Below are 21,409 nucleotides of genomic sequence, written 5' to 3'. Positions count from 1 at the left end.
AGGAAGATCCAGGACGGAATCAAAGAAACTTACCATAATCAGAAAGAGTGCAGGCATGCGCAAATGAAAGCAGCATATCCAGCATTGACACAATGTCAGACAGCTTATATAGGCAGTGAATGTGTTCATAGATCTCGTTCAGCAGTTTACACACTATTCTGAAATAAGACACTGATTTAGTTGTTGCACAGTACATACTGTCACATCATACAACTTACAAAAATAAAGCAAGTTAATAATGTTCATACTGCAAACATTAAGATAGGAGGTTATTCATAAAATGCAATCATCTCTGCCAGATGCAAGCAAACGTATAAAATTCTTTGAAGAAAATTTAAGATCTTATACCATCATCTCAGATCAAATTCTGCTATCAGACAAGACACACAGCCCAAATACCAACAGCTTGTAAGAACGCTTCACAAAGAGAATGAACTAAAAATATAGCCATGGAATCAAGTATGTTTTATCAACACGTCAAATGCAACTCTTAATTCCCTTAGGCCTTCATGTTAATAAAACACCCACATGGCTTCTAAAACGAATTTCCATAAAACTGGCATGCAACATCACACTTAGTAAGTATTCTGAAATAAACAGCAGAGCAACATGACATGCAGCAAGGATAAAATAAAGGAATAGACAGTTCTACTGTAAATGCAAGGAACTGATTAAAAGTAATGATTCTGCATCACAAAACTAATGCATTTATTGTGTCATTTTGTGTAGATAATTCACCCATAAAAATTTAATAAATACGATGGCTACCCTCATTAAGAAATGCCTACATATTTGTATTCACATTTAATACAATACAGACTTTGCGGGGTTTTTTTGTCTCAGCTACAACCCTTGATCAGAGTCGCTTTGGATTATTTCTGTAAGGAGTCATAACAGAAAGATAGCTTTAAGAAAACACGTAATTAGCTGCTAATTGGACAAAATAAATGTAGTTAGCAAACAGTAAATAGTTTTAAATGGTCTTACAAGTAGGTCATGTGATAGATTTCTCTCAAGGACTCCTGACATCTTTCATTCATTTTTATTAAATCTGGTGAAGTGAAGCTATACGTGTTTTTCATTTTAGTGATCTACAGGGAATTCAAACCAACAACAAGAACTTGCTATATTATAAGAAACAAAAATAGTTTCTAAAAATCAAACTGGGAACAATATGGGGGGTTGTCTGGTTTCGTTTTCCCCATATACATGTTTAGGAAAAATCCATATAGGAGAATACAGCTATCAGCAAGATATACAACTTTATATTTACACACAACATAATTGCATGTAATTGCACGTTTCTGACTATATTAACTAGAAATAGGGCAGTTAGAAAAACATACCAATTATACCTTAATTTACTTCTAGATATCTTCACTGAAATTATTTTAACTGTTGCTTAAATTACTGTATAATGTGTACTTTATTAATGTATTATACATTTTATATATATTAGGCATTACAAACATACCATGAAAAAACATATCTAGTACAGAAGATACCTTTGTAAATTCTGAAGGAAGCTGACCATTGGGTAACGTTGAACAATCAACATTCATCTGGATAAAAAATCCACGAGCAGAGCTGAAACTTGTTTTCATCGGTAGGTTGTACTTTTCTGCAAGTTGTGTTATCATACCTACATACCACAAATAAAGATTTGACCCAAATTTCATACATTCACGTGCTTACACACACATACATTTTGTGCTGGCACTAAGATGCATACTGTTAATGTGATTTATAGACGCTGAATGGGTCAAGTAAGTAACATGACAAAAGGCCTCAGAGGTGGGTCTCCAAGGAGTTATTTAAGTAACATCAATGTAACAAATCTGGCTGCATAAAGCTATTGGGAAAAAATTCCAGACAAGAAACAGATAAATTAATGTGTTCTTTAAAGACAGTTCATGTATTTGACCAAGTCCCAGGTGGGCCTAACTACGGGAAGTTTGCTCAAGCACTTAGCATCAGTGTCTAATCAGTAGACAGAATACGAACTGTAAACTAGGGACTCTCAGTTTTTAACCAGTTCATGATTCTAAGCAATATTCTTTCCCCAGACTGAAGACAACGCTTTAAATTTTTAATCCCTGCCTTAAATCCATCTTGTTCCTAGCTGAGAAGATACCATATGTGGGAAACAGATGACAGAAGAATATAGAATCATAGAATAGTTCGGGTTGGAAGGGACCTTTAGAGGTCATCCAGTCCAACCCCCCTGCAGTGAGCAGGGACATCATGTACAAATGTACTATTAAATCATGGGAATTCTGAATACTGTGAAAAGGGTTATAGTGTGGTACTCCTGGGAGAAGAAAGGATGGGGTTAGTGGCATTTCCCTGCTGCTCATTGCTCTAAGCTTGGCCACTCTCATGTTCCAACCACTCACAACACAGAGTAGCAACTTAGGACATTCTGGACACATAATCACAGAATGGTTTGGGTTGGAAGGGACCTTTAAAGATCTAGTCCAACCCCGTTGCCACGGGCCAGGACATCTTTCACTAGATCAGGTTGCTCAAAGCCCCATCCAACCTGACAGTGAATGCTTCCAATGATGGGGCATCCACAACTACTCTGTGAAACCCATTCCAGCATCTCATCACTCTCACCATGAAAAACTTCTTCCTCATGTTCAGTCTAAATCTACCCTCTTTCATTTTAAAATCACTGCCCCTCATCCTGTCAATACAGGCTTTGGTAAAAAGTCTTTCCTCCTCTTTCTTACAAGCTCACATTACAAATTGAAAGGCCTCCCAGGACTTCTCCAGGCTGAACAATCCCCAGCTCTCTCAGTCTTTCTTCACAGCAGAGGCATTCCAGCCCTCTGACCAGTTTTGTGGCCCTCCTCTGGACCCACGCTAACGGGTCCCTGACCTTCTTGTGCTGGAGACCCCAGAGCTGGATGCAGTGCTCCAGGTGGGGTCTCACCAGAGCAGAACAGAGGGGCAGAATCACTTCGCTCAACCTGCTGGCCACGCTTCTTTTCATGTAGGCCAGGATACGATCGGCTTTCTGGGCTATGAGCACACATTTTCGGCTCATGTCCAATTTTTTGTCCATCAGTATCCCCAAGTCCAGCATCCCCAAGACGTTCTCTGCAATACGTTCATTTCCCAGCCTGTACTGATACCAGGGATTGCCCTGACCTAGGTGCAGGGCCTTGCACTTGGCCTTCTTGGATTTCAGGAGGTTTGTGTGGCTCTGCTTCTCAGGCCTGTCATGGCCCTTCTGGATGGTGTCCCCTCCTTCTAGTGAATCAACCGCACCACTCATCTCGGTGTTGTCTGCAAACGTGCCAAGGGTGTGCTCAATCCTACTACGTCATTGACTGGTCCTAGTACAGACCCTTGAGGGACATCACTCATTACTGGTTTACATGTTTTATGCAGAACGTTTTAGTTGGAATAATTCTGTTATGTTACTTTAACTTTTTGGTACTTTTAGAGGGTAAGGAGCAACAGAGTTTTAAATACAGGAATCACAATATAATTGTTCAACTTCATTAAAACTGGGTTTTTATCCACAAAAGGAGAATCTCAATATGTATCTCAAAAGTACTTCAGTTACTTATCAACGACAATCGGTTTATACTAATCGAAATACTGTTTACACATGAGAAGGCTGCAATACATATGATTATATGGCTTCTCTATGTCAGTTGCAACGTACTTTGAACTCCAAATAAACAAAAATCTTGGTTTAGAAATACCTGCTATGTCATCAACTATTTCTGTGTATGTTCGACGAGCTATGTCAAGGAATTCATTGATGTTTGGCTTCACAGCATAGCATTTCTGGGTCCTCATACTCAGACACCCTTTTGTGTACCTTGTATCGTCATTAATTACAGTTGTAATCTTTTCAAGTATAATTCTGAATCTGCAATATTAGTTGTATTGCTCATTAGATACATAATACTTTACAATTTTTACTTGCAGTATCGTCCCAAAATGACAAATAAGAGTATTACAAATAACTGAAGCACAATATCTACTGTTAAAACCAAACACTAAATTACATGTCTATTTCACCTCAGAATGAAGTATGACTATACACAAGTCTGGCCAAAGATATCATTCAAATCTTTGGGAGATATTATTTCTGAAATACACAAGCAACAGTTGATTTCTGAAATACACAAGCAACAGTTGATTTCTGCATTATTATGGGGACTCTAGTAAACTACTACTTCTGTCTTTTCAGAATTATTTCTAGTGGAGTGCAGTTCATCAGGAATTGCAGTATCATAGCTAACTTTCTGGTTTGTGTTTTTTCCCTGTATTTGTTTGTTAATTGAAAATTAGAATTTTTCACCATTAAAATCAGCTTTTAGGCAAAAGAATTGAGCTATACCTGTAACTACAAATAAGCAAAGATGCAACATCTTTAATCTTACAGACATTCTTAAGATGATAGTTTCTAACATACCAGCTAAAATATTATGATAAATACCTTGTATCTTCAAGAGAACTGTAGTAGGCCTTTAGCAGTGGTGTGTTACAACTTCTTAAAGCAGCCTGTTGAAGATTAAAACAGGGATATGAACAGCTATTTCTTTTTGTAGCCTTTTTAAAGGACTGAAAGTTCTTAGATTCATCAAAGCTTATTAGAGGTTGCATAAGCAGCTTACGGAACCTGAGCAGGAGTTTCAGTTAAACGTTTGTCATAAAATCAATTACTCAGGTAATGGCAGGAATCCAGTTCATAAGAGTATTAGACCTAAAAGCATATTTTCAATTTGCTTAAGAATTAACAGACTATGTTGGCAGTATTGTGTTCGGTAAGATATAAAGTAAATTTTTTTTTTGACTTGATAAGATATTGAAGAGTGAGCTATTCTATTCTACGTTCTATGAAATTTAACAAACTATACTGCATAAAAATAAGGACAAAACAGTCTGTACTTTATTAAAAAGACTAAAACAGAGACAGCTTACTTTTAGAGGCTCCACAAGTTCTAGAGTATGCTTCAGGTAGATTAAATTAGTTATTTTTGATTCAGCAGTTTTAACCTGTTGAAAAAAAATTTTACAAATGTTGGAGGTGTTTGTATGTCTGCCTGCTTAAAAAAGTACTTAAGAACTAGCAGAACTCATATCATTAACTGTAACAGGTTTATACTTTTAATGAAAATTGCTAAAATGCTTAATAAACTCACTTTGAGCTTATTAAAAAATCCAATAAATGTTTAAAAATTTTACTTAAAATAATGACTGCTCTTCAAAATGCTTTGACCACAAACACAAACAATGTTTTGTATGCCCCACTAACAATTATGGTAAAGAACTTTGCTGTTGATATTAGGGCACAGCATACATATTGCATAGTACATGCAGTACATATGCACTGTGTGAGAGGATTTTAAGAAACCAATGTAGATAAGCACATTGTTTGGTTCCAAAGAAAATCTAGCGTCAGTTTTCAACATGAACATCAGAGCATGACCCCATGTGAAATCTCCTCTTGTTCATATGTAACAACTCTTTACTCTTGAAAAGAGGACTCTTGGCATACCAGCATAAACACAAGCAAGTATAAGCCTCAAAAGCATTGGCAGAAATAGCCTACTCAAGTACAGTAGGCAAATGTAACTTATAATGGAATGGTTACAATAAGCTTAGTAGAAAAAACCTGAGGTTCAGTTACCTCAAGCTAACTGTGGTTAACTGTCATGTCTGCTTTCAACCAAGACCAGTAGTAAGCTACACATATTTATCCTGTTTTGATATTTGTATTGCATGTGTTAATGTACAGATTGAGATACAAGGCAAGGTCTGATAAAAAAAATAAATCTTTCTTTGAAACATGTTAATAGTCACTAGGAGGAAAAGCGCTTTTATACTGCCTTCAGCAATTTTTGTGTACAGACTGGCTAAGAACAAGAGCTGACCTCCAGTCTAACAAAGACATGATGCCACACTGAAGTAAAACTTAGTTTAATTAATAACTATCTCCTGGTTAAAAATGTTACAGCATGATTTTTCAAGGTGAAAGATTAAATCTGTCTGGAGCTCCTAAAAGACTTCAAAGGAGAAGTTTGCTATAAATACTGAGGAGGAATCAGCGAGTTCTAAGGAACTTGAATTTGAAGGTATATTCAGTAATTCTCCCAATGGTGATTGAAGCCTTCTCTGTTGGTCAAGTTCCTGAATGCTCTCTAATGGATGTATACGTAAGGCATAAGGCACTCGCACAGACTGAAACCATGGCTGCCACCGTCCAGTGGATAAGGGATAAAATACCTTCCTGCTGAAGCCTTAACATAAGCAGATAAAGTATTCAACTAAACTATGTTGTTGTAAACATTTATAGCTTTATTGCCTAGTTATGCTTTTATTAATAAATCCTTTTATCTACATTTCATTTTAAAATATGCGTGATTTAAGGTAATAGATAAGAGCAGGGCATCCTTTTAACCTGCAAGATAGGACCCTGAGAAAACTTAAAAGGAATAAATTCTCCAATACATTACTTATTCCTCGCATTCAAGGAATGAATGAACACAGAAACATGGGCCGAGTTGAGGACTGGACACAGAAGGGACTTCCAGACACTATTCATAACCTAGACATCTCTCTGTGTGTGCTTGAGATGCAAGGTTCTCTGCTTACGGTAACACTCAGTCTAAGGGAAACTTCTGTCTCACTTGGTACTGCTTATGCGGTGCAAGTGAGCACATTGTCTTTTGTCAGCTGGTTGTTGTTCAGAGGAAACACTTAACTCCTGCAGGAAAAAGCTGCGCTTAGGTCAATCCTGTCTGTCTTGGTAACTAAAAGATAAGTCCCATTTCAGGTTTTGTATGTTTACAGGATCGACCTAGTAATTGAATACAGATTTAAGTTTATTTGTATTATAAACACAGCTGAGCAAAGTCAGAGCGCATCTTAAGAACCTTTTTCAAAATCATTTTTCAGGAAATAAAGACTAATTTCTATTGATTTGTATTACATGAAAACTAAGAAATTAATTTCTAGTAAGAAAGATGTTTTATTTTCTTTAAGCTATCAAAAATGTATTAATACAAAAATAACAGTAAATTTGTTACACACTTTTTCCTTTTATACTGACGTGAAGAAAATTCCTCTCTCCCGTCCTAGTAGTGTCAAATAGGATGTATGCTTATGAAGAATAAAGGTGGGGAGTCATGAAAAAGTAAACATTTTTGGAAGCTAATTTCCGTAAATTAAGATGAATGCAATATTAAAGTAAATCAATTTTTTTCTACCATTCTCCTATGAGAATCTTCTACTGTTGTAAAATAAGATACACTCTCAATCTACAATACCATTATTCCATGGTTTTTTAAGGTGCAGTCTTTCTCTTATTGTATCACGCATATTTATATATTGCATGTACAGACAGGTAACTGATCATCTAAGGTGTTATTTCGAAACATACTGTATCCTGCTTTGGAATTTGCACCAAAACTGAAAGTAGTTGTTCTGTATCCAGGAATTTTGAGATAACTGTAAAACAAAAGTAAACAGATCAGAAATTGAACTGAAATTGTAATAAAATCTTTTTTCTTTTTGAAGTACACACAATTACTTAGTGATACTTTTTCTTTCATTCTATCTTCACAAATTATCTATCAGGGAAAAACAAACAGGTTAAAAATAGCTGCTATCTAAACTATTTTGTCATAACTATACTTACTATACCTAAGCATGTAGGGATTATTTTGCAATTCAGCAACATTCTTTTATGTTAGATTGAATCACATTTCTCTGGTGATAAAGATTAAGATTACATGATCCAACTTCAGGTAGACTAACTCATATACTCTGGTATTGTTTTGTTTTGTTTTTTTTTTTACATTTGTCTGGACCACTATGTTTTATGAAGCAACGAAAAAAATATGCATACATGACAAGTATTACATCAGCAATGCCTTTGTTTTCAATGTATACTTGTGTACTTCCAACATAGCCCATATCTAGCCACAGAGACACAAATTCTTCAAAAAAGCTACTGTCTCACTGACTTCTACACACCTTATCAGAAAAATTCACTTTTCTTAGCAACATATCACTATCATAATAAAGATTACTTCAAAAAATTAAGTGTCCATTATATAATTGTCACCTGCCAAATCATTAAAAAAAGCCTTTTCAAACATCCTGAGTCACACTGCATACTTCCACAGATTAGAAGGAATGTTTAAAAAGAAATATTAATACTACATATCAAAAAATAGAATACTACCTGCTTGAAGACCAAAAAAGAGCTCCTCATCCTGGAGTAATTCCTGAACACAGTCCAGTCTTGTGTTGATTGTTTCCACATCAACTAGCGGCTCCAGGATATTGGATCTAAGTCTTCTACTTCCACCTGGAGTTTTAGTGTAATTTAGGACACCAAAAAGTGTGTGACCATTCCTTTGAAAACAAAATAGATGTGAAGAGTACACTCAGAAAAATAAAGATGGTAAATGTCAAGTGACATTTTCAGGTAAAAGTATCCTACAAATTTGAGGCATGCTTTTAGGATGCTTAGCACCTCCTTATTTGCCATGTATATTATATGAAATACAGCAGTTAACGAAGTCAGGTAATTTAATTTAGTATAATATCAGCCCTCACTATATCATTTTCCAAAGTACAGAACCACATTTCTACTAAGTATTTTCCTTTTTTCTTTAGCAGTATTCCATTCCTACAGCAGTTGTGCAGGTCACTTTCTTTCCCTCAATTCGATTAATTAAAACCGAACAAACTAACCCTCCAAAATGAGACAAATTATAATCTCACATCAAATATTAATCAGAACATTTTCATTAAAATACAATATTCTGAATAAAATACAGACATCAATGTAAAGATGACTATATATCATCTCTTCCTGCAACTAACTTGTAGGATTTCCTATGCTAGAAATTCTGTGCTGAGTTGTAACGCATTTCTCTGTCCAAACATACATATATATATTTGGTCAATATAGTACCAATAGAGTTGTGGTCAATGGGACAGAGTCTAGTTGGAGGCCTGTATCTAGTGGAGTCCATCAGGGGTCGGTACTGGGACCAGTACTATTCAATACATTCATCAGTGACCTGGATGAGGGAACAGGGTGCACTGTCAGCAAGTTTGCTGATGACACAAAACTGGGAGGAGTGGCTGACACACCAGAAGGCTGTGCTGCCATTCAGAGAGACCTGGACAGGCTGGAGAGCTGGGCGGGGAGAAATACAACAAGGGCAAGTGTAGAGTCTTCATCTGGGAAAGAACAACCCCATGTACCAGCGTAGGGTGCGGACTGAGCTGCTAGAGAGTAGCGTAGGGGAAAGGGACCTGGGGGTCCTGGTGGACAGCAGGATGACCATGAGCCAGCAATGTGCCCTCGTGGCCAAGAAGGCCAATGGCATCCTGGGGTGTATTAGAAGGGCTGTGGTCAGTAGGTTGAGAGAGGTGCTCCTCCCCCTCTCCTCTGCCCTGGTGAGACTGCATCTGGAATATTGTGTGCAGTTCTGGGCCCCTCAGTTCAAGAAGGACAGGGAACTGCTTGAAAGAGTCCAGCGCAGAGCCACAAAGATGATGAAGGGGGTGGAACATCTCCCTTATGCTGAAAGGCTGAGGGAGCTGGGTCTCCTTAGCTTTGAGAAGAGGAGACTGAGGGGTGACCTCATTAATGTTTATAAATACGTAAAGGGCGAGTGTCAGGAGGATGGAGCCAGGCTCTTCTCGGTGATGTCCAATGACAGGACAAGGGGCAACGGGTGCAAGCTGGAGCATAGGAGGTTCCACATTAACATAAGGAAAAACTTTTCCACTGTGAGGGTGACAGAGCACTGGAACAGGCTGCCCAGAGAGGTTGTGGAGTCTCTTTCTGTGGAGACATTCAAAACCTGTCTGGATGTGTTCCTGTGAGACCTGCTCTGGGTGGTCCTGCTCTGGCAGGGGGGTCGGACTAGACGATCTTTCAAGGTCCCTTACAATTCCTAACATTTGTGATTTTTTTTTAAAAAGCTCTGAATGGTAATTAAGTTCTGTCACACAGAAATAAATACAATGGTCAGTTCTTTGACACAAACGTCAAAGAAACTTGGTGAAATAATTTGTGAATTTAAATATTCTTACCGAGAATCTCTGTTATTAATCACTAGTTCAAGATTTTGTGCTGATGATGAATCTATCATAGCTGTTTTCTCACTCCCCTGGAAACGGACCTTGAGTGATTTAGGAGCATAAACTGAATTTTGAATAAACTCAACATATTTTAGCAAAGCTGCAGCAGCTGCAAGACAGTAATACCTTGGAAAGAAACAATCTTTAATGAATGCTGAATAGTGCTATTCGAACACCACAAAACCAAGCATTGCACTACAGAAATCACATTCGCTCTTCTGGGACTGGTAGCACTGAAAAAGCAGTATGTTTTACGTATGCACTAAACCATGTATACTGCACATATGCATGTAAATCAAATAATTCATGAATGTTTGAGTCTCTGTACACTTGACATCCCACACTATATAGCTGGTATTGTGAACAAACATTGCAATAGTTACACGTGACTTGAAATGAAGACTCAGGTCACCAAGTATCACTACTTAAAATTGCTGGTACAAAGAAAACACTTGCTGAGGTCAGAAAGAAAGGCAATCACAGCTGTTAAGTTGTATCTTTAAGGAAAGAATGAAAAGGAGAAAGTAGAAAGCTGTGAAAAAAAAAATCAATCTGTAACAGGCTTTCTATTTAAGTTTCTAGATATATCAGAAACACTGGAGGGTAAAATAAAAGAACAGCTCTGTTACAATTTTCTAGCTTTTTCAACAAGCCACAGACTTTTGTACTAAGTACATAAAAACCTGTTAAAAACTTATCTGGACACAGCATGGTTCTTCCTTATTTAAACATACTTTGATTGAACCTCCATGAAAACAGTGCTGAATTCAGATGCACACAACTGTTCTATGTATTCCAAACCCTTTGTTTCATTGAAGTATTTTCTTTGGACAGTTGTAAAAGTCACATTCTGGGAAGAGGGGGGGGAAAGCAAACAGTTTAAAAAGTTACAGAGAATTTTTCCATCAGACTCCTCTTTTTCTAGTGATACATGTTTCCAAGAAAATCTATCAACCGATTCAGCACTCTGTCTTTGTAGAAGTATTCATTGTGGTTTACTAGCACAAGCAAGCCAACACTACTGTCACTCATCTTTCCTTCTCTCTGGTAGTGAGAGATAGAGATAGTGAGAGATATAAAAAGGCTCATAGTACCGTTTTGAGCAAATTAACATAGGCTTTTTACTGGGTATTGCTTTTCCTCTCAAGAACTAGCTACTCCAAATTTTTAATTTAACCTGCATTTGGTTAAAATTAATGAATGACTTTTTAGGTAGAGTTATTTCCATGACAGCATTGATGCCCACATTCAAACTGTAGTTTTCCCTTGCCACAGTTTAAGCCCAAGGAATCATTATCAAGACTTCAGTGCTGAATAGGGAATAAAGATATGCAAGTCAACGTAACCAAATGTTTGCGATGCACAAGTGATTTATGCAAGAGAGAGGTCAGGAAGCAGAAGGGGACTCATGAAGAAGCCATCAGCAGAGTAGACATGGAAGCAATTCAAGTAGTAATTAATACAGTTTTTTAAAAGTTCTGAGGCTTTAATACTCATAAACTACATATACTAGTTCATCTCACCCTCTTTTACCCTGCCAGTGCTGTTTTTCCTATTGTGATACATTAGCTCCATCTATTTTTCAGGTGGAGAGAACAAAGAAGGAGCAAAGGAAAATGCTTGATTTTTTCATCTCTGAATCTTTCCTAGGTTCAGTATTGCTCAAATTACTTCCATGCCACCAATTCAAAACTTCTGGCTTCAATCAGCAATAAACTTATCTCTGTAATCGTCAGGATTAGAACTAGCAGCATTGGAGCTGCATTTAGATTGTTCTTTACCACAGTAAAATTAGGCCTGAAAACCATAAAAACCACAAAATCTGACTGCATTCAAAGTTTTAGAAGTGTGGAAAACTCCCAAATCAGCAAGCACATAAAAGTGATCAAAACAAGAACTCTAAAATATAGAATGAAATCCGAGAGCTTACCTTGAAATGTTCTGTTATCAGACTGAACAATTTTGTTGTGCTCCCTGCATCACAAGCAGTGTTTGACATTATTATTTCTAGTGGTGTTAAAATCTTGAGTTTAGTAATAACCTGAACACAAAAAAAAATTAAAAATCAAAATAATTCAATTAAAAATCCACATATAATCTAAAATATTTTTACACGATAATGAATCAGCAATAAAGAATTACAGAATCCTTACATTTTAAAATCACAGTCCGTTTTGTAAGTAAAAAATAAATTTTCTGCTAACTTCCACATTAATGAGTCAAATTTATCTGTATCTATAGATACAGATATATACATGAAACTAAATAAATAATTTTTTAAAAAAAGAGGTATCCATCCCCTGTTATTTAAACACAGAAACACGCTTGTCGCCATAGCAAGAGAGAAATATCCAAAACTATATTCCATGGTTATGATGGGAGGACTCATGTTCAACAGATGGCAGCTTTCTGGGCTTGCAGATGAAAAGTTAATGGTGCTCCAGAAGTAATGGTGCTCTGAGTCACGTTATCAGAATTTAAAGACAAATTATGAAAGACTTAAGAGAAGTAACTGTATTTTATCATTAAATTCAAGACAAAACTGAAAGTAAAGGGATGGGGAAGAAGTTTGGGCAGTTAAAACACTTCTCTGTTTGAGCAACATAAATCTCATGGGACAATAATATAGTTCTTGACCCTGACACAGTAGAACAGGGGAGACACTAGACTATAAACACAGCTACTGCTGGCTAAAAAGAAGCCTTTTACTCTTAACTGTAACATTTATGAAACCATTAAAAGTAGTAAACAATTTCCATAAAAATAATCTGAGTTTTCCTTGCAGAATTCTGGTCTTATCACTCTTCTGATTACATGGGACTTTTTTCTTTTTCCTAGGTACAAGCACATAAATTTTTCCACTTTCAAACCTCTAAATGAATTGTTATTTAAGTTGCCACATCATCATCTGAATGTCTACATTTTTTCACGCATCCACATTTTCAAGGTGCACATCTCGTTTCGATTTTTAGTATTGTATCTTACAGAACTACTTCTGTAGCTGTCAGGTTCAATACATACTTACGTGTGTTAAGACCAGGATAAGCTTTAAAAGCACTAACGATCCAAAAAATTACATTATACAACATATATTTTAGTAAACAGATTTGATAGCTGTTTATATTCTGAGTCATAACTACTTACTCTCCTAACCAAATTTAATTTTATTTCTTTGTATATTGTAAAGATGCTACAAGCCACATTATTTTCTAGCATGTGTAACTACAACAAAACCATTAAATAAGACGTTTATTAGTGCTGGTGTTGCATAAGCCAGAGAGATCGCTCTCCAAATTAATGTAGAGTACGCAGAGCTGGCAGGCAGAACACTTGGCTGTAAATTGCACGAATTTCATTTCAAACTAACCCAGAAGGAATATTTATGCAACCACACAGAGCCAGCCCTACAGTTAGCCTACCCCCCCTGCCCCGCCCACCCACACATTCACACAGTCCTGCTCTCGGAGTTGTTTTGCCTGATGAAAAATATTTGCAAGTTCTACTACCATGTATCGCCCAATGCTCTTCAAAACAAGGCGTCTCACTCCCAGATAGTTCAAACACTATTTTCTGCAGAAAGGCTAATTTTCTTTCGCAAAACATTCTTTCCTCTATCAAAAATCTCAGACACAGTAAAGAAAATAGCAGTCCTTTCAACATTGTGCATTTTCTAGAACATGTTACTTTCACTTTTGAGAAATTTCTTCTACAAACTAAAAATTTAGTTTCCCAGTAGCCATAAGCTTTTTTAAGAAAGTCAGTCACAGTAATTAGCCTGTAAGGGATACAGCAAATACGTATACAACAATACCTTGGCATAAGTTGTATTGTCTGCAAATTGTGATAATATCACCTCAGGATTTTTTAAGTCAATACTGGCCATTCCTACTTCACCTCTGGCAAGGCCTCTTCCTTCTACTACAGCTACAATAACTGATGCAACAGTATGAGCAGAGACTGCAGATGAGGATGTAACTGTAAAACAGTTGCATATATTCAGTTACGAGCCAGTACTTCACATTCACAGAATCATACTTCAAACATGTATTTCACTGGAATGTTATGTTCCCATATCCATAGGAAGCCCTTTCAATCTACCAAACTTAGCTAAAAATTAAAAATCCTGGTTGTTGAACTCCTTACTTGCCATGCCACACAGACAAGGCACACTTTCCAAAGTATGAACATCATATTCTTACATTAAAAGTCTGATTGAATGCATTAATTTAAAATTGTCGAAACTAATCACATTTCTGTAGCACATGAAAATACAGATTCTGAGTCGCAATTTCTGTACTAAACCAAAAAGATGTTTAGTACATGCCAAAAAACATGGCTATTATTAAACATTTCCCATTTTAAATTTAAAACAATGCATAGCTATTACCGCTAGTTAAAATCAGGTGTACTAATTGTAGAGAGATACTGTTAAGTTAATATTCCACTAAAAGCACAACTCTGATTGAGGTGTCTTAGGTTTCATCAAGTTAAGGGCAACAAATGTGTTTTATATAATTTTACGTGTGTGTGTATATATTTAATCTGATTTTACACTAAACTTATTAAACTATTCTAAAATATATTTATCTACAGTATGCTTTAAACTCAATAATTTGATTTTCATTTTGGTGGGTTTTTTTAAAAAACTATTTTTAGTATCTTAGAATTGGTTTGGCTTAAATTTCCCCAAATATCATCACAAGCTCAACTAATCTCATCTCCTTCTTCAAATACCCAGCTATGTCTCCAAGCCATCCCTCACAAAGATTAAGTATGAAAATTAAGATTACAGCTCCTTAACACCTGATGTCTTCCTTTCTGAAGACCCTAAACCTCATTTTTCTTATCTAGTCTCTTTCTTTTCCCATGTAGATAAAACCACCAATCCAGACGCTCTAGCAATTTGCCCAACATAACACAGCAAGTCTACTTTGGGACTGTACTATAGACCTACAATAAACCTGAAGTTTATACCTGAACTGAACTCTACAGAGCTATGATTCCTAATCTCATGTCAGATCCAAACAGCTAATTTCAAAAATGGGGCTATTTCGTGTTCAGCTACAGCTTACTGCAGTATAGCTGACTGGAGCCAAATTTCAATGCATTCCTTCATCTTACTCCTCCCATACCACTTCATACAGTACTGAACTTTAAATAGCACCTCATTACAAACCAACTGTCTACTAGCACTACTGTTTTGGTGCCTAAAACAGAAGCTGTGAGTCCCTAAGAACAGTCTCAGAGAAAAGGTATCACCTGCAATCAGAATTGGGGGGATAAGAAGTTGGACAAATTCAGCTGACCCTCCCGCTTCTCCCCAACTTCCCTCTGGGTGTCTGCCATCACAGATCTGTGCAACAATATGTCTTAACCAATAGTAATAGAGTCCCCACACACCAAATTATACTCCACTATTTAAGAAGCACTGCTCTTAAATGCTGTTGCAGTAATTCTTAAATATGACATTTAACTAAATGGTGTGATATCATTTTAATTTGGTGTACTGAACTTCTTTTAATCTATGAAAGACCAAAAATATGTATACAGCACTTCTTTTAGTATCTCGGCTAATTTTTGTTTCATGTTCGCAAAATGGTGTTACATTCTTCCAAATTCTATTGGAGAAGCTACTAATTAATGTTTTGTTTGGAAATCTGCGACCAAAGATTGTGAAACTGTGCTATTCAAAGGAGCAAATGTCTAATTTACTGAATAATACTGAAGTAATTACCACACTATGAAAAGAAGTTGCCACATACACTTTGGTATAACTTCTCAAACTGGAAAAACACTTCATGATCTCCATCTTCTTAACTGCCAGCTAAAAGCCAAATTAAATCTTACAATATTTGAACGGATTCTTCACTTAAACCTTCTTGAATTCACTTAGATGTTCAGAACAGATGCCATTATTAAATAACCATTAAGTCTAAAGTATTCAAAGAAAAATACTTGCATATACAAGTCATGCCCCATTTACACTTTCAGAAACATCTAAACAGTATCAGATTTTGATAGCACAGACATATTTACTGATCTGAAAGACCAATAAACTCCATCTGCTTTGTAGTGATTATTTATATTCTTTTCCACCATTACCTTCCCCTTGTTCTTCACAGAATTTCTCAAAAAGCAATGGAATAAGAGTATTCTCAGAACCATCCTGCTGAGAAGGCAGAATACACCAAATCTGCCACTTTCTTCTGAGTAAACTCAATTTGTACCTCAAGAATCAAAACTAATCCTACCAGGAATCTGGAGGGGTAAGATCAGAATCAGTTTATCCAGGAACTTAAGACAGAGGCTGTTTGAACTGCAGCTGGCTACCATGTGAGCAAAATCTTTGATCCTGCACAAAACCAAACCTGAACCTTCGTTTATTCTATCTATGTTCTGTAGGCCACAAGATGTCAGCAACAGCATTCACATGAAGTTTCATCTTGGGCCTGCTGAAAATGTAATTGTTATTCTCAGTCTTCTACTCAAATCCCCGGCCTGTCACCATCAGCTGATCACAATATTAACTCTTCTTTTAAAAGCAACTAAAAGGTGAAGATACTAAGAACTATTTTAGATTAGGTATGGTAATTACATAAATTTTATTTGGAAGATGGGGTTTTTTTGGTCACACACAAAAAAAAATACAGCGACCAACGTTCTTCAGAACGCGATATTCTGCAAACACTGTCTTCAATACAGATCAATGAAAGATTGATCAAGGAATTTCACATACAATAGAGCAAGCATACACAAATATGTCGATGCAGACACACAAACATAGAATCACTGAGATTGGAAAAGACCTTTAAGATCATCACATCCAACCATTAACCCAGCACTGCCAAGCCCACCACTAAACCATGTCCCTCAGCACCCCATCTACGCATCTTCTAAATACCTCCAGGGATGGTGACTCCACCACTTCCCTGGGCAGCCTGTTCCAACACCTGACAACCCTTTTGATGAAGAAATTTTTCCTAACGTCCAATCTAAACCTCCCCTGATGCAACTTGAGGCCATGTCCTCTTGGCCTTCTTGCATAAAGAAACTTGAGAATCATACCACGGTATGTGACATACGATGCACTACAAGTCTAAAAAGAAACTCTGATTAGAAAAGTGCATAGTTTTTGGCTCTTCGGTTCAGTCACCATACAAACCAACACGACCACAAAAATAATTCAATTTTGGACAATCTGAAGGAAATACGAATTCTAAGTACACTGATAACGTATACATGAACAGAAAGAAACTGACAAGAGGTTGCAATACCAAGACATCTACTCAATATCTAAAGTAGCATATTCCCCTATGGGTGCACCTTTCATTGGTAGGCATCCTCTGAATATATTTCAGTATCTTACTGTATCACACTAAAAAATAAACTATGTTTAAATAAAATAATATTTCAAATATAAGCGGGATTACTTCCTTTTAGAGCTGTTAATCTTACCTGAATATCCCATGAAAGGGGTGTGGCCTCTGCAAACAGATCTACTAGAAGAGAGGGGTGTTTTTCGTATACAGGTGTTATTCAGGCCTCGCACAGAAGAAGAACTCGTGAGATTCAATGTGCTAGTATTTTCCACATAAGAACTTTTGTCCCCAAAATAAGATTCTGAGGGGGGGAAAAATTAACTTTTGAAAACATTAAATTGTATATCATTTAACTGAAAAAAAAAATAAATAATTTTCTATTCAGAAAGCATTATACAAATATACAGCTTACAAAATGTTATTTTTCTTACTAGAAATAAGACATATCCAAGCAACCACCTTTAATATCACTCTATAATAGCTCTCCAAAGCATAAAATGAAACAAAAATCAGTCTGTTTTGAAAACAAGCTTATATAGATACAGTTATTTTCCATAACGACATTACTTGCATTGTTTACATTGTTGGACTGAAATAATACAATAGAAGTCAGTTTACAATACTAATTCCATATTCTAATGAAGTCTAGATTTATGAAAGAATGCTTTAAAGTCAGCTCTATCTCGCATTTGCCCACCAGTTTTAAAATCCCTGTCTGAAATTGCATGTTTAGGATTTTTTTTTTTAAGCTGAGCATTCATTTTTAAAAAAGGACAATAAAAGAAAACAAAGAACTATGCTCAAAAACTCCTCCACTTGAATTCATGGAATTCAACTCTCAGAAATCATACAGTAATCTGGGATGCGTTTGTTATCTGCAGTTTCTTTTACACATGTATCTTAAGATTTATCTACATTTTTAAGTCCTGCAAAAATCTTTTCAGATCATTCTTTAGCTTCAATAAACTATTTAAAGTATTTTACTTATTTTCAGTTATCTTGAGATGACTAAAACCAACATCACATCCTTAATCTAGCTTGGATAATTGCTTTTTAAGATAATGAATTAAAATATAAACAGTTTTTCCACTTAAAACTTACAAAATTCCAGGTACTAAGAGACATGCAAACCCAAATGTTTCTGTTCCTTCTGTTACATTAAAAATTGATCTACAAGACAAAATACTCCAGTATTGTTCTCAGATGACCCATTAACTGCATGACATTTTCTCATGGTTGGTACAAAAACATTTACAGCACTGGGGTCTTGGGGGTTTTTGTTTGTTTGTTTTAAATCTTACAAAACTGTGAAAGCTGAAAAAAACCTCCATTATTAGTTCAGACTTATTTTTTTGAAAGAGTGGACAAATCAGCATTGCAATGCATATAGATGATCATTAAAAACAGCACTCACTCAGACTTTGGCATAAATTCACTCAGAAGTCTGGCAGAAGAGATTTTGCTATTATCTTAGAACGTACTGAATCTGGCATAACATGAGGAAAGATGTAAACTTAAAAGACCACACGAACCAAACGATCTACGGATTTTTTTTAAAATCAATACTTAGCAAGTAAGTTATGCCCTACTCAAGTTGGCATTCTAAGTTTTGTTTGGTTGTTGTCTGGGTTTTTTTAAGGGTTCATTACTGATCAGGTACATTACCCAAAACCACGTTTCCTTCCTCCCATTTTATGCATATTTAAGATGTATGCACTTCAGAAAGCATTTCAGCAAATGTTAAAAGAATTTCCAACTTTTAAAATAGTTTTTCTGCTGAAAAATACCGTTTGAACTGTTTTTTTTCTGCCTGACAAGATACAGACTTTGATAGTAGGATCAAGTCGCATGAACTGGCTGACGCACGCACGTTCACTATACAGGAGCTATTGAGGGGTCTTGCCCTCGCGGGCGGGGCAGGAGACTGGTGTTAGCAGCAGCTTTATACAAAGGATAGCAAGTAGTGACGTTGCATTGTAGGACTACAACAGTCTTAAACCGCATCAAGGATAACAGCACTTAAAACTATTTCAAAGGGAAGGCCAAAAAAAACCAAACAACAAAACCAAAAAACCCACAAACGAACAAACAAAAAAAACTACAAAAAAACCCAAACCCCAAGCTAACCAACACAAAAAACCCCCGAAACCAAAACACAAAACCAAAACCCATAACCAAACGAATGTGGTTCAGGTCTCTAGTAAAGCAAATATTGCGTTGCAATTCAAACCAGTTTATCGACCCCAGTAGGGAACCCAGATACCGGCATCTAAAAAGCTTACATAAAGAAAATGATAACCATTTGTTTAAAGAAGTGTAAGGAACGGCTACTATTGTTCTGACGGGCTGAAAGGAAAAAAAGAAAGCGGTCGCTAAGACGGAGAGGCGCTGCTGATCCTTCTCAGTATACGGGCCGCCTGCAACAGCTCTTTCGAAGCCCAACCTAAGCAAAGAGGGCAGGAGGGTAAGAGAAAGAGATAAAGACCCAGAGACGGCAACGCCGCATCTCACCTCCTCTTCCAGGAACCGATGCCTTCACCCCGCTACCACTAGCGGCCCGTCTGGGAGCGGGGCCTCCCCCGCTGGAGCTGCCCGGCCTCACCCCGCCGCTGGAGAAGCCGCCGCTGCTGTCCGCCGTGCTGCGCGGCGTCTGCAGCAGCCCGAGGGTGTAGCGGGGCGCCGGCTCCCCTCGCCCACCCAGCCCCGACGTGGAAGACCCGCGGCCCGTATAGGCCTCTGAGGAGGCCGAGGCGGCCGCCCGCCCACAGGCGTTCCCCTCGCTGCTGCGCTTCAAAACGGCCGCCTCGCCCACAACAAACGCCGTGAGGGGCTCCATCACAACCCCCGGCACCGCCTCCCCGCAAAATGGCGGCACACACCGCCCCGCCCGCGCATGCGCAGAAGCCCCACACCGCACTGCGCTTGCTCAGCGCAGCCGGCGGCGGTGCGGGCTGAAGCGGCCCCTGCTCCGCCCGGTGCCGGGGCGGCGGCCGCGGGGAGCGGCGCCTCCGTGCCGACACGGCCTGCTGGCGTTGACGAGAAAAAAATTGCCCACCTGGAGCTACTAGGCCCGCTATAAATGGCACAATAGTAAATACAGTTGCGTGCAACCAGTTTCATTACAAGTACGCAACTGCAGAAAAAAAGGGTGATGCTGTAACGCCAATAAATGGTCTAGTACACTCTTTAAAACAGGCGTAAAGCATTTAAACGTCACGTTCATTCAGAGACTGTTTTAGCAGGAGCTTCACGGGTATTTTGCCCCTGCTCAAGAGTTCAGCTACCCAAAGATGCCAATAAAAACCTTAAAGTTTGTTTACATCTAGACTTGTCTTAAATACATTTCCTTCTATGCATGTTTTAGAGCACTGTACACTGCTGTGTACATTAGCATGTAACATAAACCACTAAAATGGCTTCAATTAACATCATGACTAGACAACATTTTGTCTCTGGAATTTAATAGATCTGCATTAAAAACCACTCCAAACTGACGCCAGCCTTTACCAGGCCACAACTCTTTGTGGACAGTTGTACTTCGATGGCTATTCAGCTTCACAACAGAAATTAAACCCGTTGCAGCTTCTCAGCTCACATCTGCAAGGCACTGTCCCCAGCCTCCTAGTTCAGAACAGGCATGTGCTCTCTCAGCACTCAGCATCACCAGGCAGACAGCTTTAAAAATTTGAGCATCAGAAACTTCACTCTCACTGCAGAGCAAAGAATGGGAGACAGCAGGTGCTGATGCCAATTACTGCCACCGTCCCGACTTTCAAGTCCTACATTGAACTTCACATATGCATTCAGACTCCTGAAGCTGGTGTTAGACCTTCTCCTCTGACAGAAATCCAAGTGTGCGACAAGAAAAGCAGAAACAAAAGGAATGTCCGTCTTCCACCTTCCTTTCTTATGGTCACAAATCATAAGGCTGAATTTGCCTAACCAAGCTGTGTCAA

At 37.6% G+C, this 21,409-nt stretch overlaps 1 protein-coding gene across 1 annotated transcript in view; it reads right to left on the bottom strand.

The window, feature by feature from the left end:
• Nucleotides 1-20,289, bottom strand: part of MSH4 (mutS homolog 4) — a 28,459-nt gene extending 8,170 nt beyond the window's left edge. The window contains exons 1-14 of the mRNA XM_086463036.1: nucleotides 19,965-20,289; nucleotides 17,590-17,754; nucleotides 13,946-14,109; nucleotides 12,065-12,175; nucleotides 10,869-10,984; nucleotides 10,087-10,260; nucleotides 8,216-8,388; nucleotides 7,409-7,476; nucleotides 4,948-5,022; nucleotides 4,463-4,527; nucleotides 3,720-3,889; nucleotides 1,506-1,642; nucleotides 988-1,091; nucleotides 34-158 (exon numbers count right to left, since the gene is read on the bottom strand). Of these exons, the coding sequence (XP_086319162.1) occupies nucleotides 34-158; nucleotides 988-1,091; nucleotides 1,506-1,642; nucleotides 3,720-3,889; nucleotides 4,463-4,527; nucleotides 4,948-5,022; nucleotides 7,409-7,476; nucleotides 8,216-8,388; nucleotides 10,087-10,260; nucleotides 10,869-10,984; nucleotides 12,065-12,175; nucleotides 13,946-14,109; nucleotides 17,590-17,754; nucleotides 19,965-20,289 (1,972 nt within the window). The remainder of the gene's footprint in view (nucleotides 1-33; nucleotides 159-987; nucleotides 1,092-1,505; nucleotides 1,643-3,719; nucleotides 3,890-4,462; nucleotides 4,528-4,947; nucleotides 5,023-7,408; nucleotides 7,477-8,215; nucleotides 8,389-10,086; nucleotides 10,261-10,868; nucleotides 10,985-12,064; nucleotides 12,176-13,945; nucleotides 14,110-17,589; nucleotides 17,755-19,964) is intronic.
• Between the last annotated feature and the right edge of the window lie 1,120 nt (nucleotides 20,290-21,409).

Source organism: Leptosomus discolor, chromosome 3, assembly GCF_034619465.1.
Source record: "Leptosomus discolor isolate bLepDis1 chromosome 3, bLepDis1.hap2, whole genome shotgun sequence".
In the NCBI taxonomy this organism is placed as follows: domain Eukaryota; kingdom Metazoa; phylum Chordata; class Aves; order Leptosomiformes; family Leptosomidae; genus Leptosomus; species Leptosomus discolor.
The sequence above is the reverse complement of the archived record's forward strand: the minus strand, read 5'-3'. Positions and strand labels throughout refer to the sequence as shown.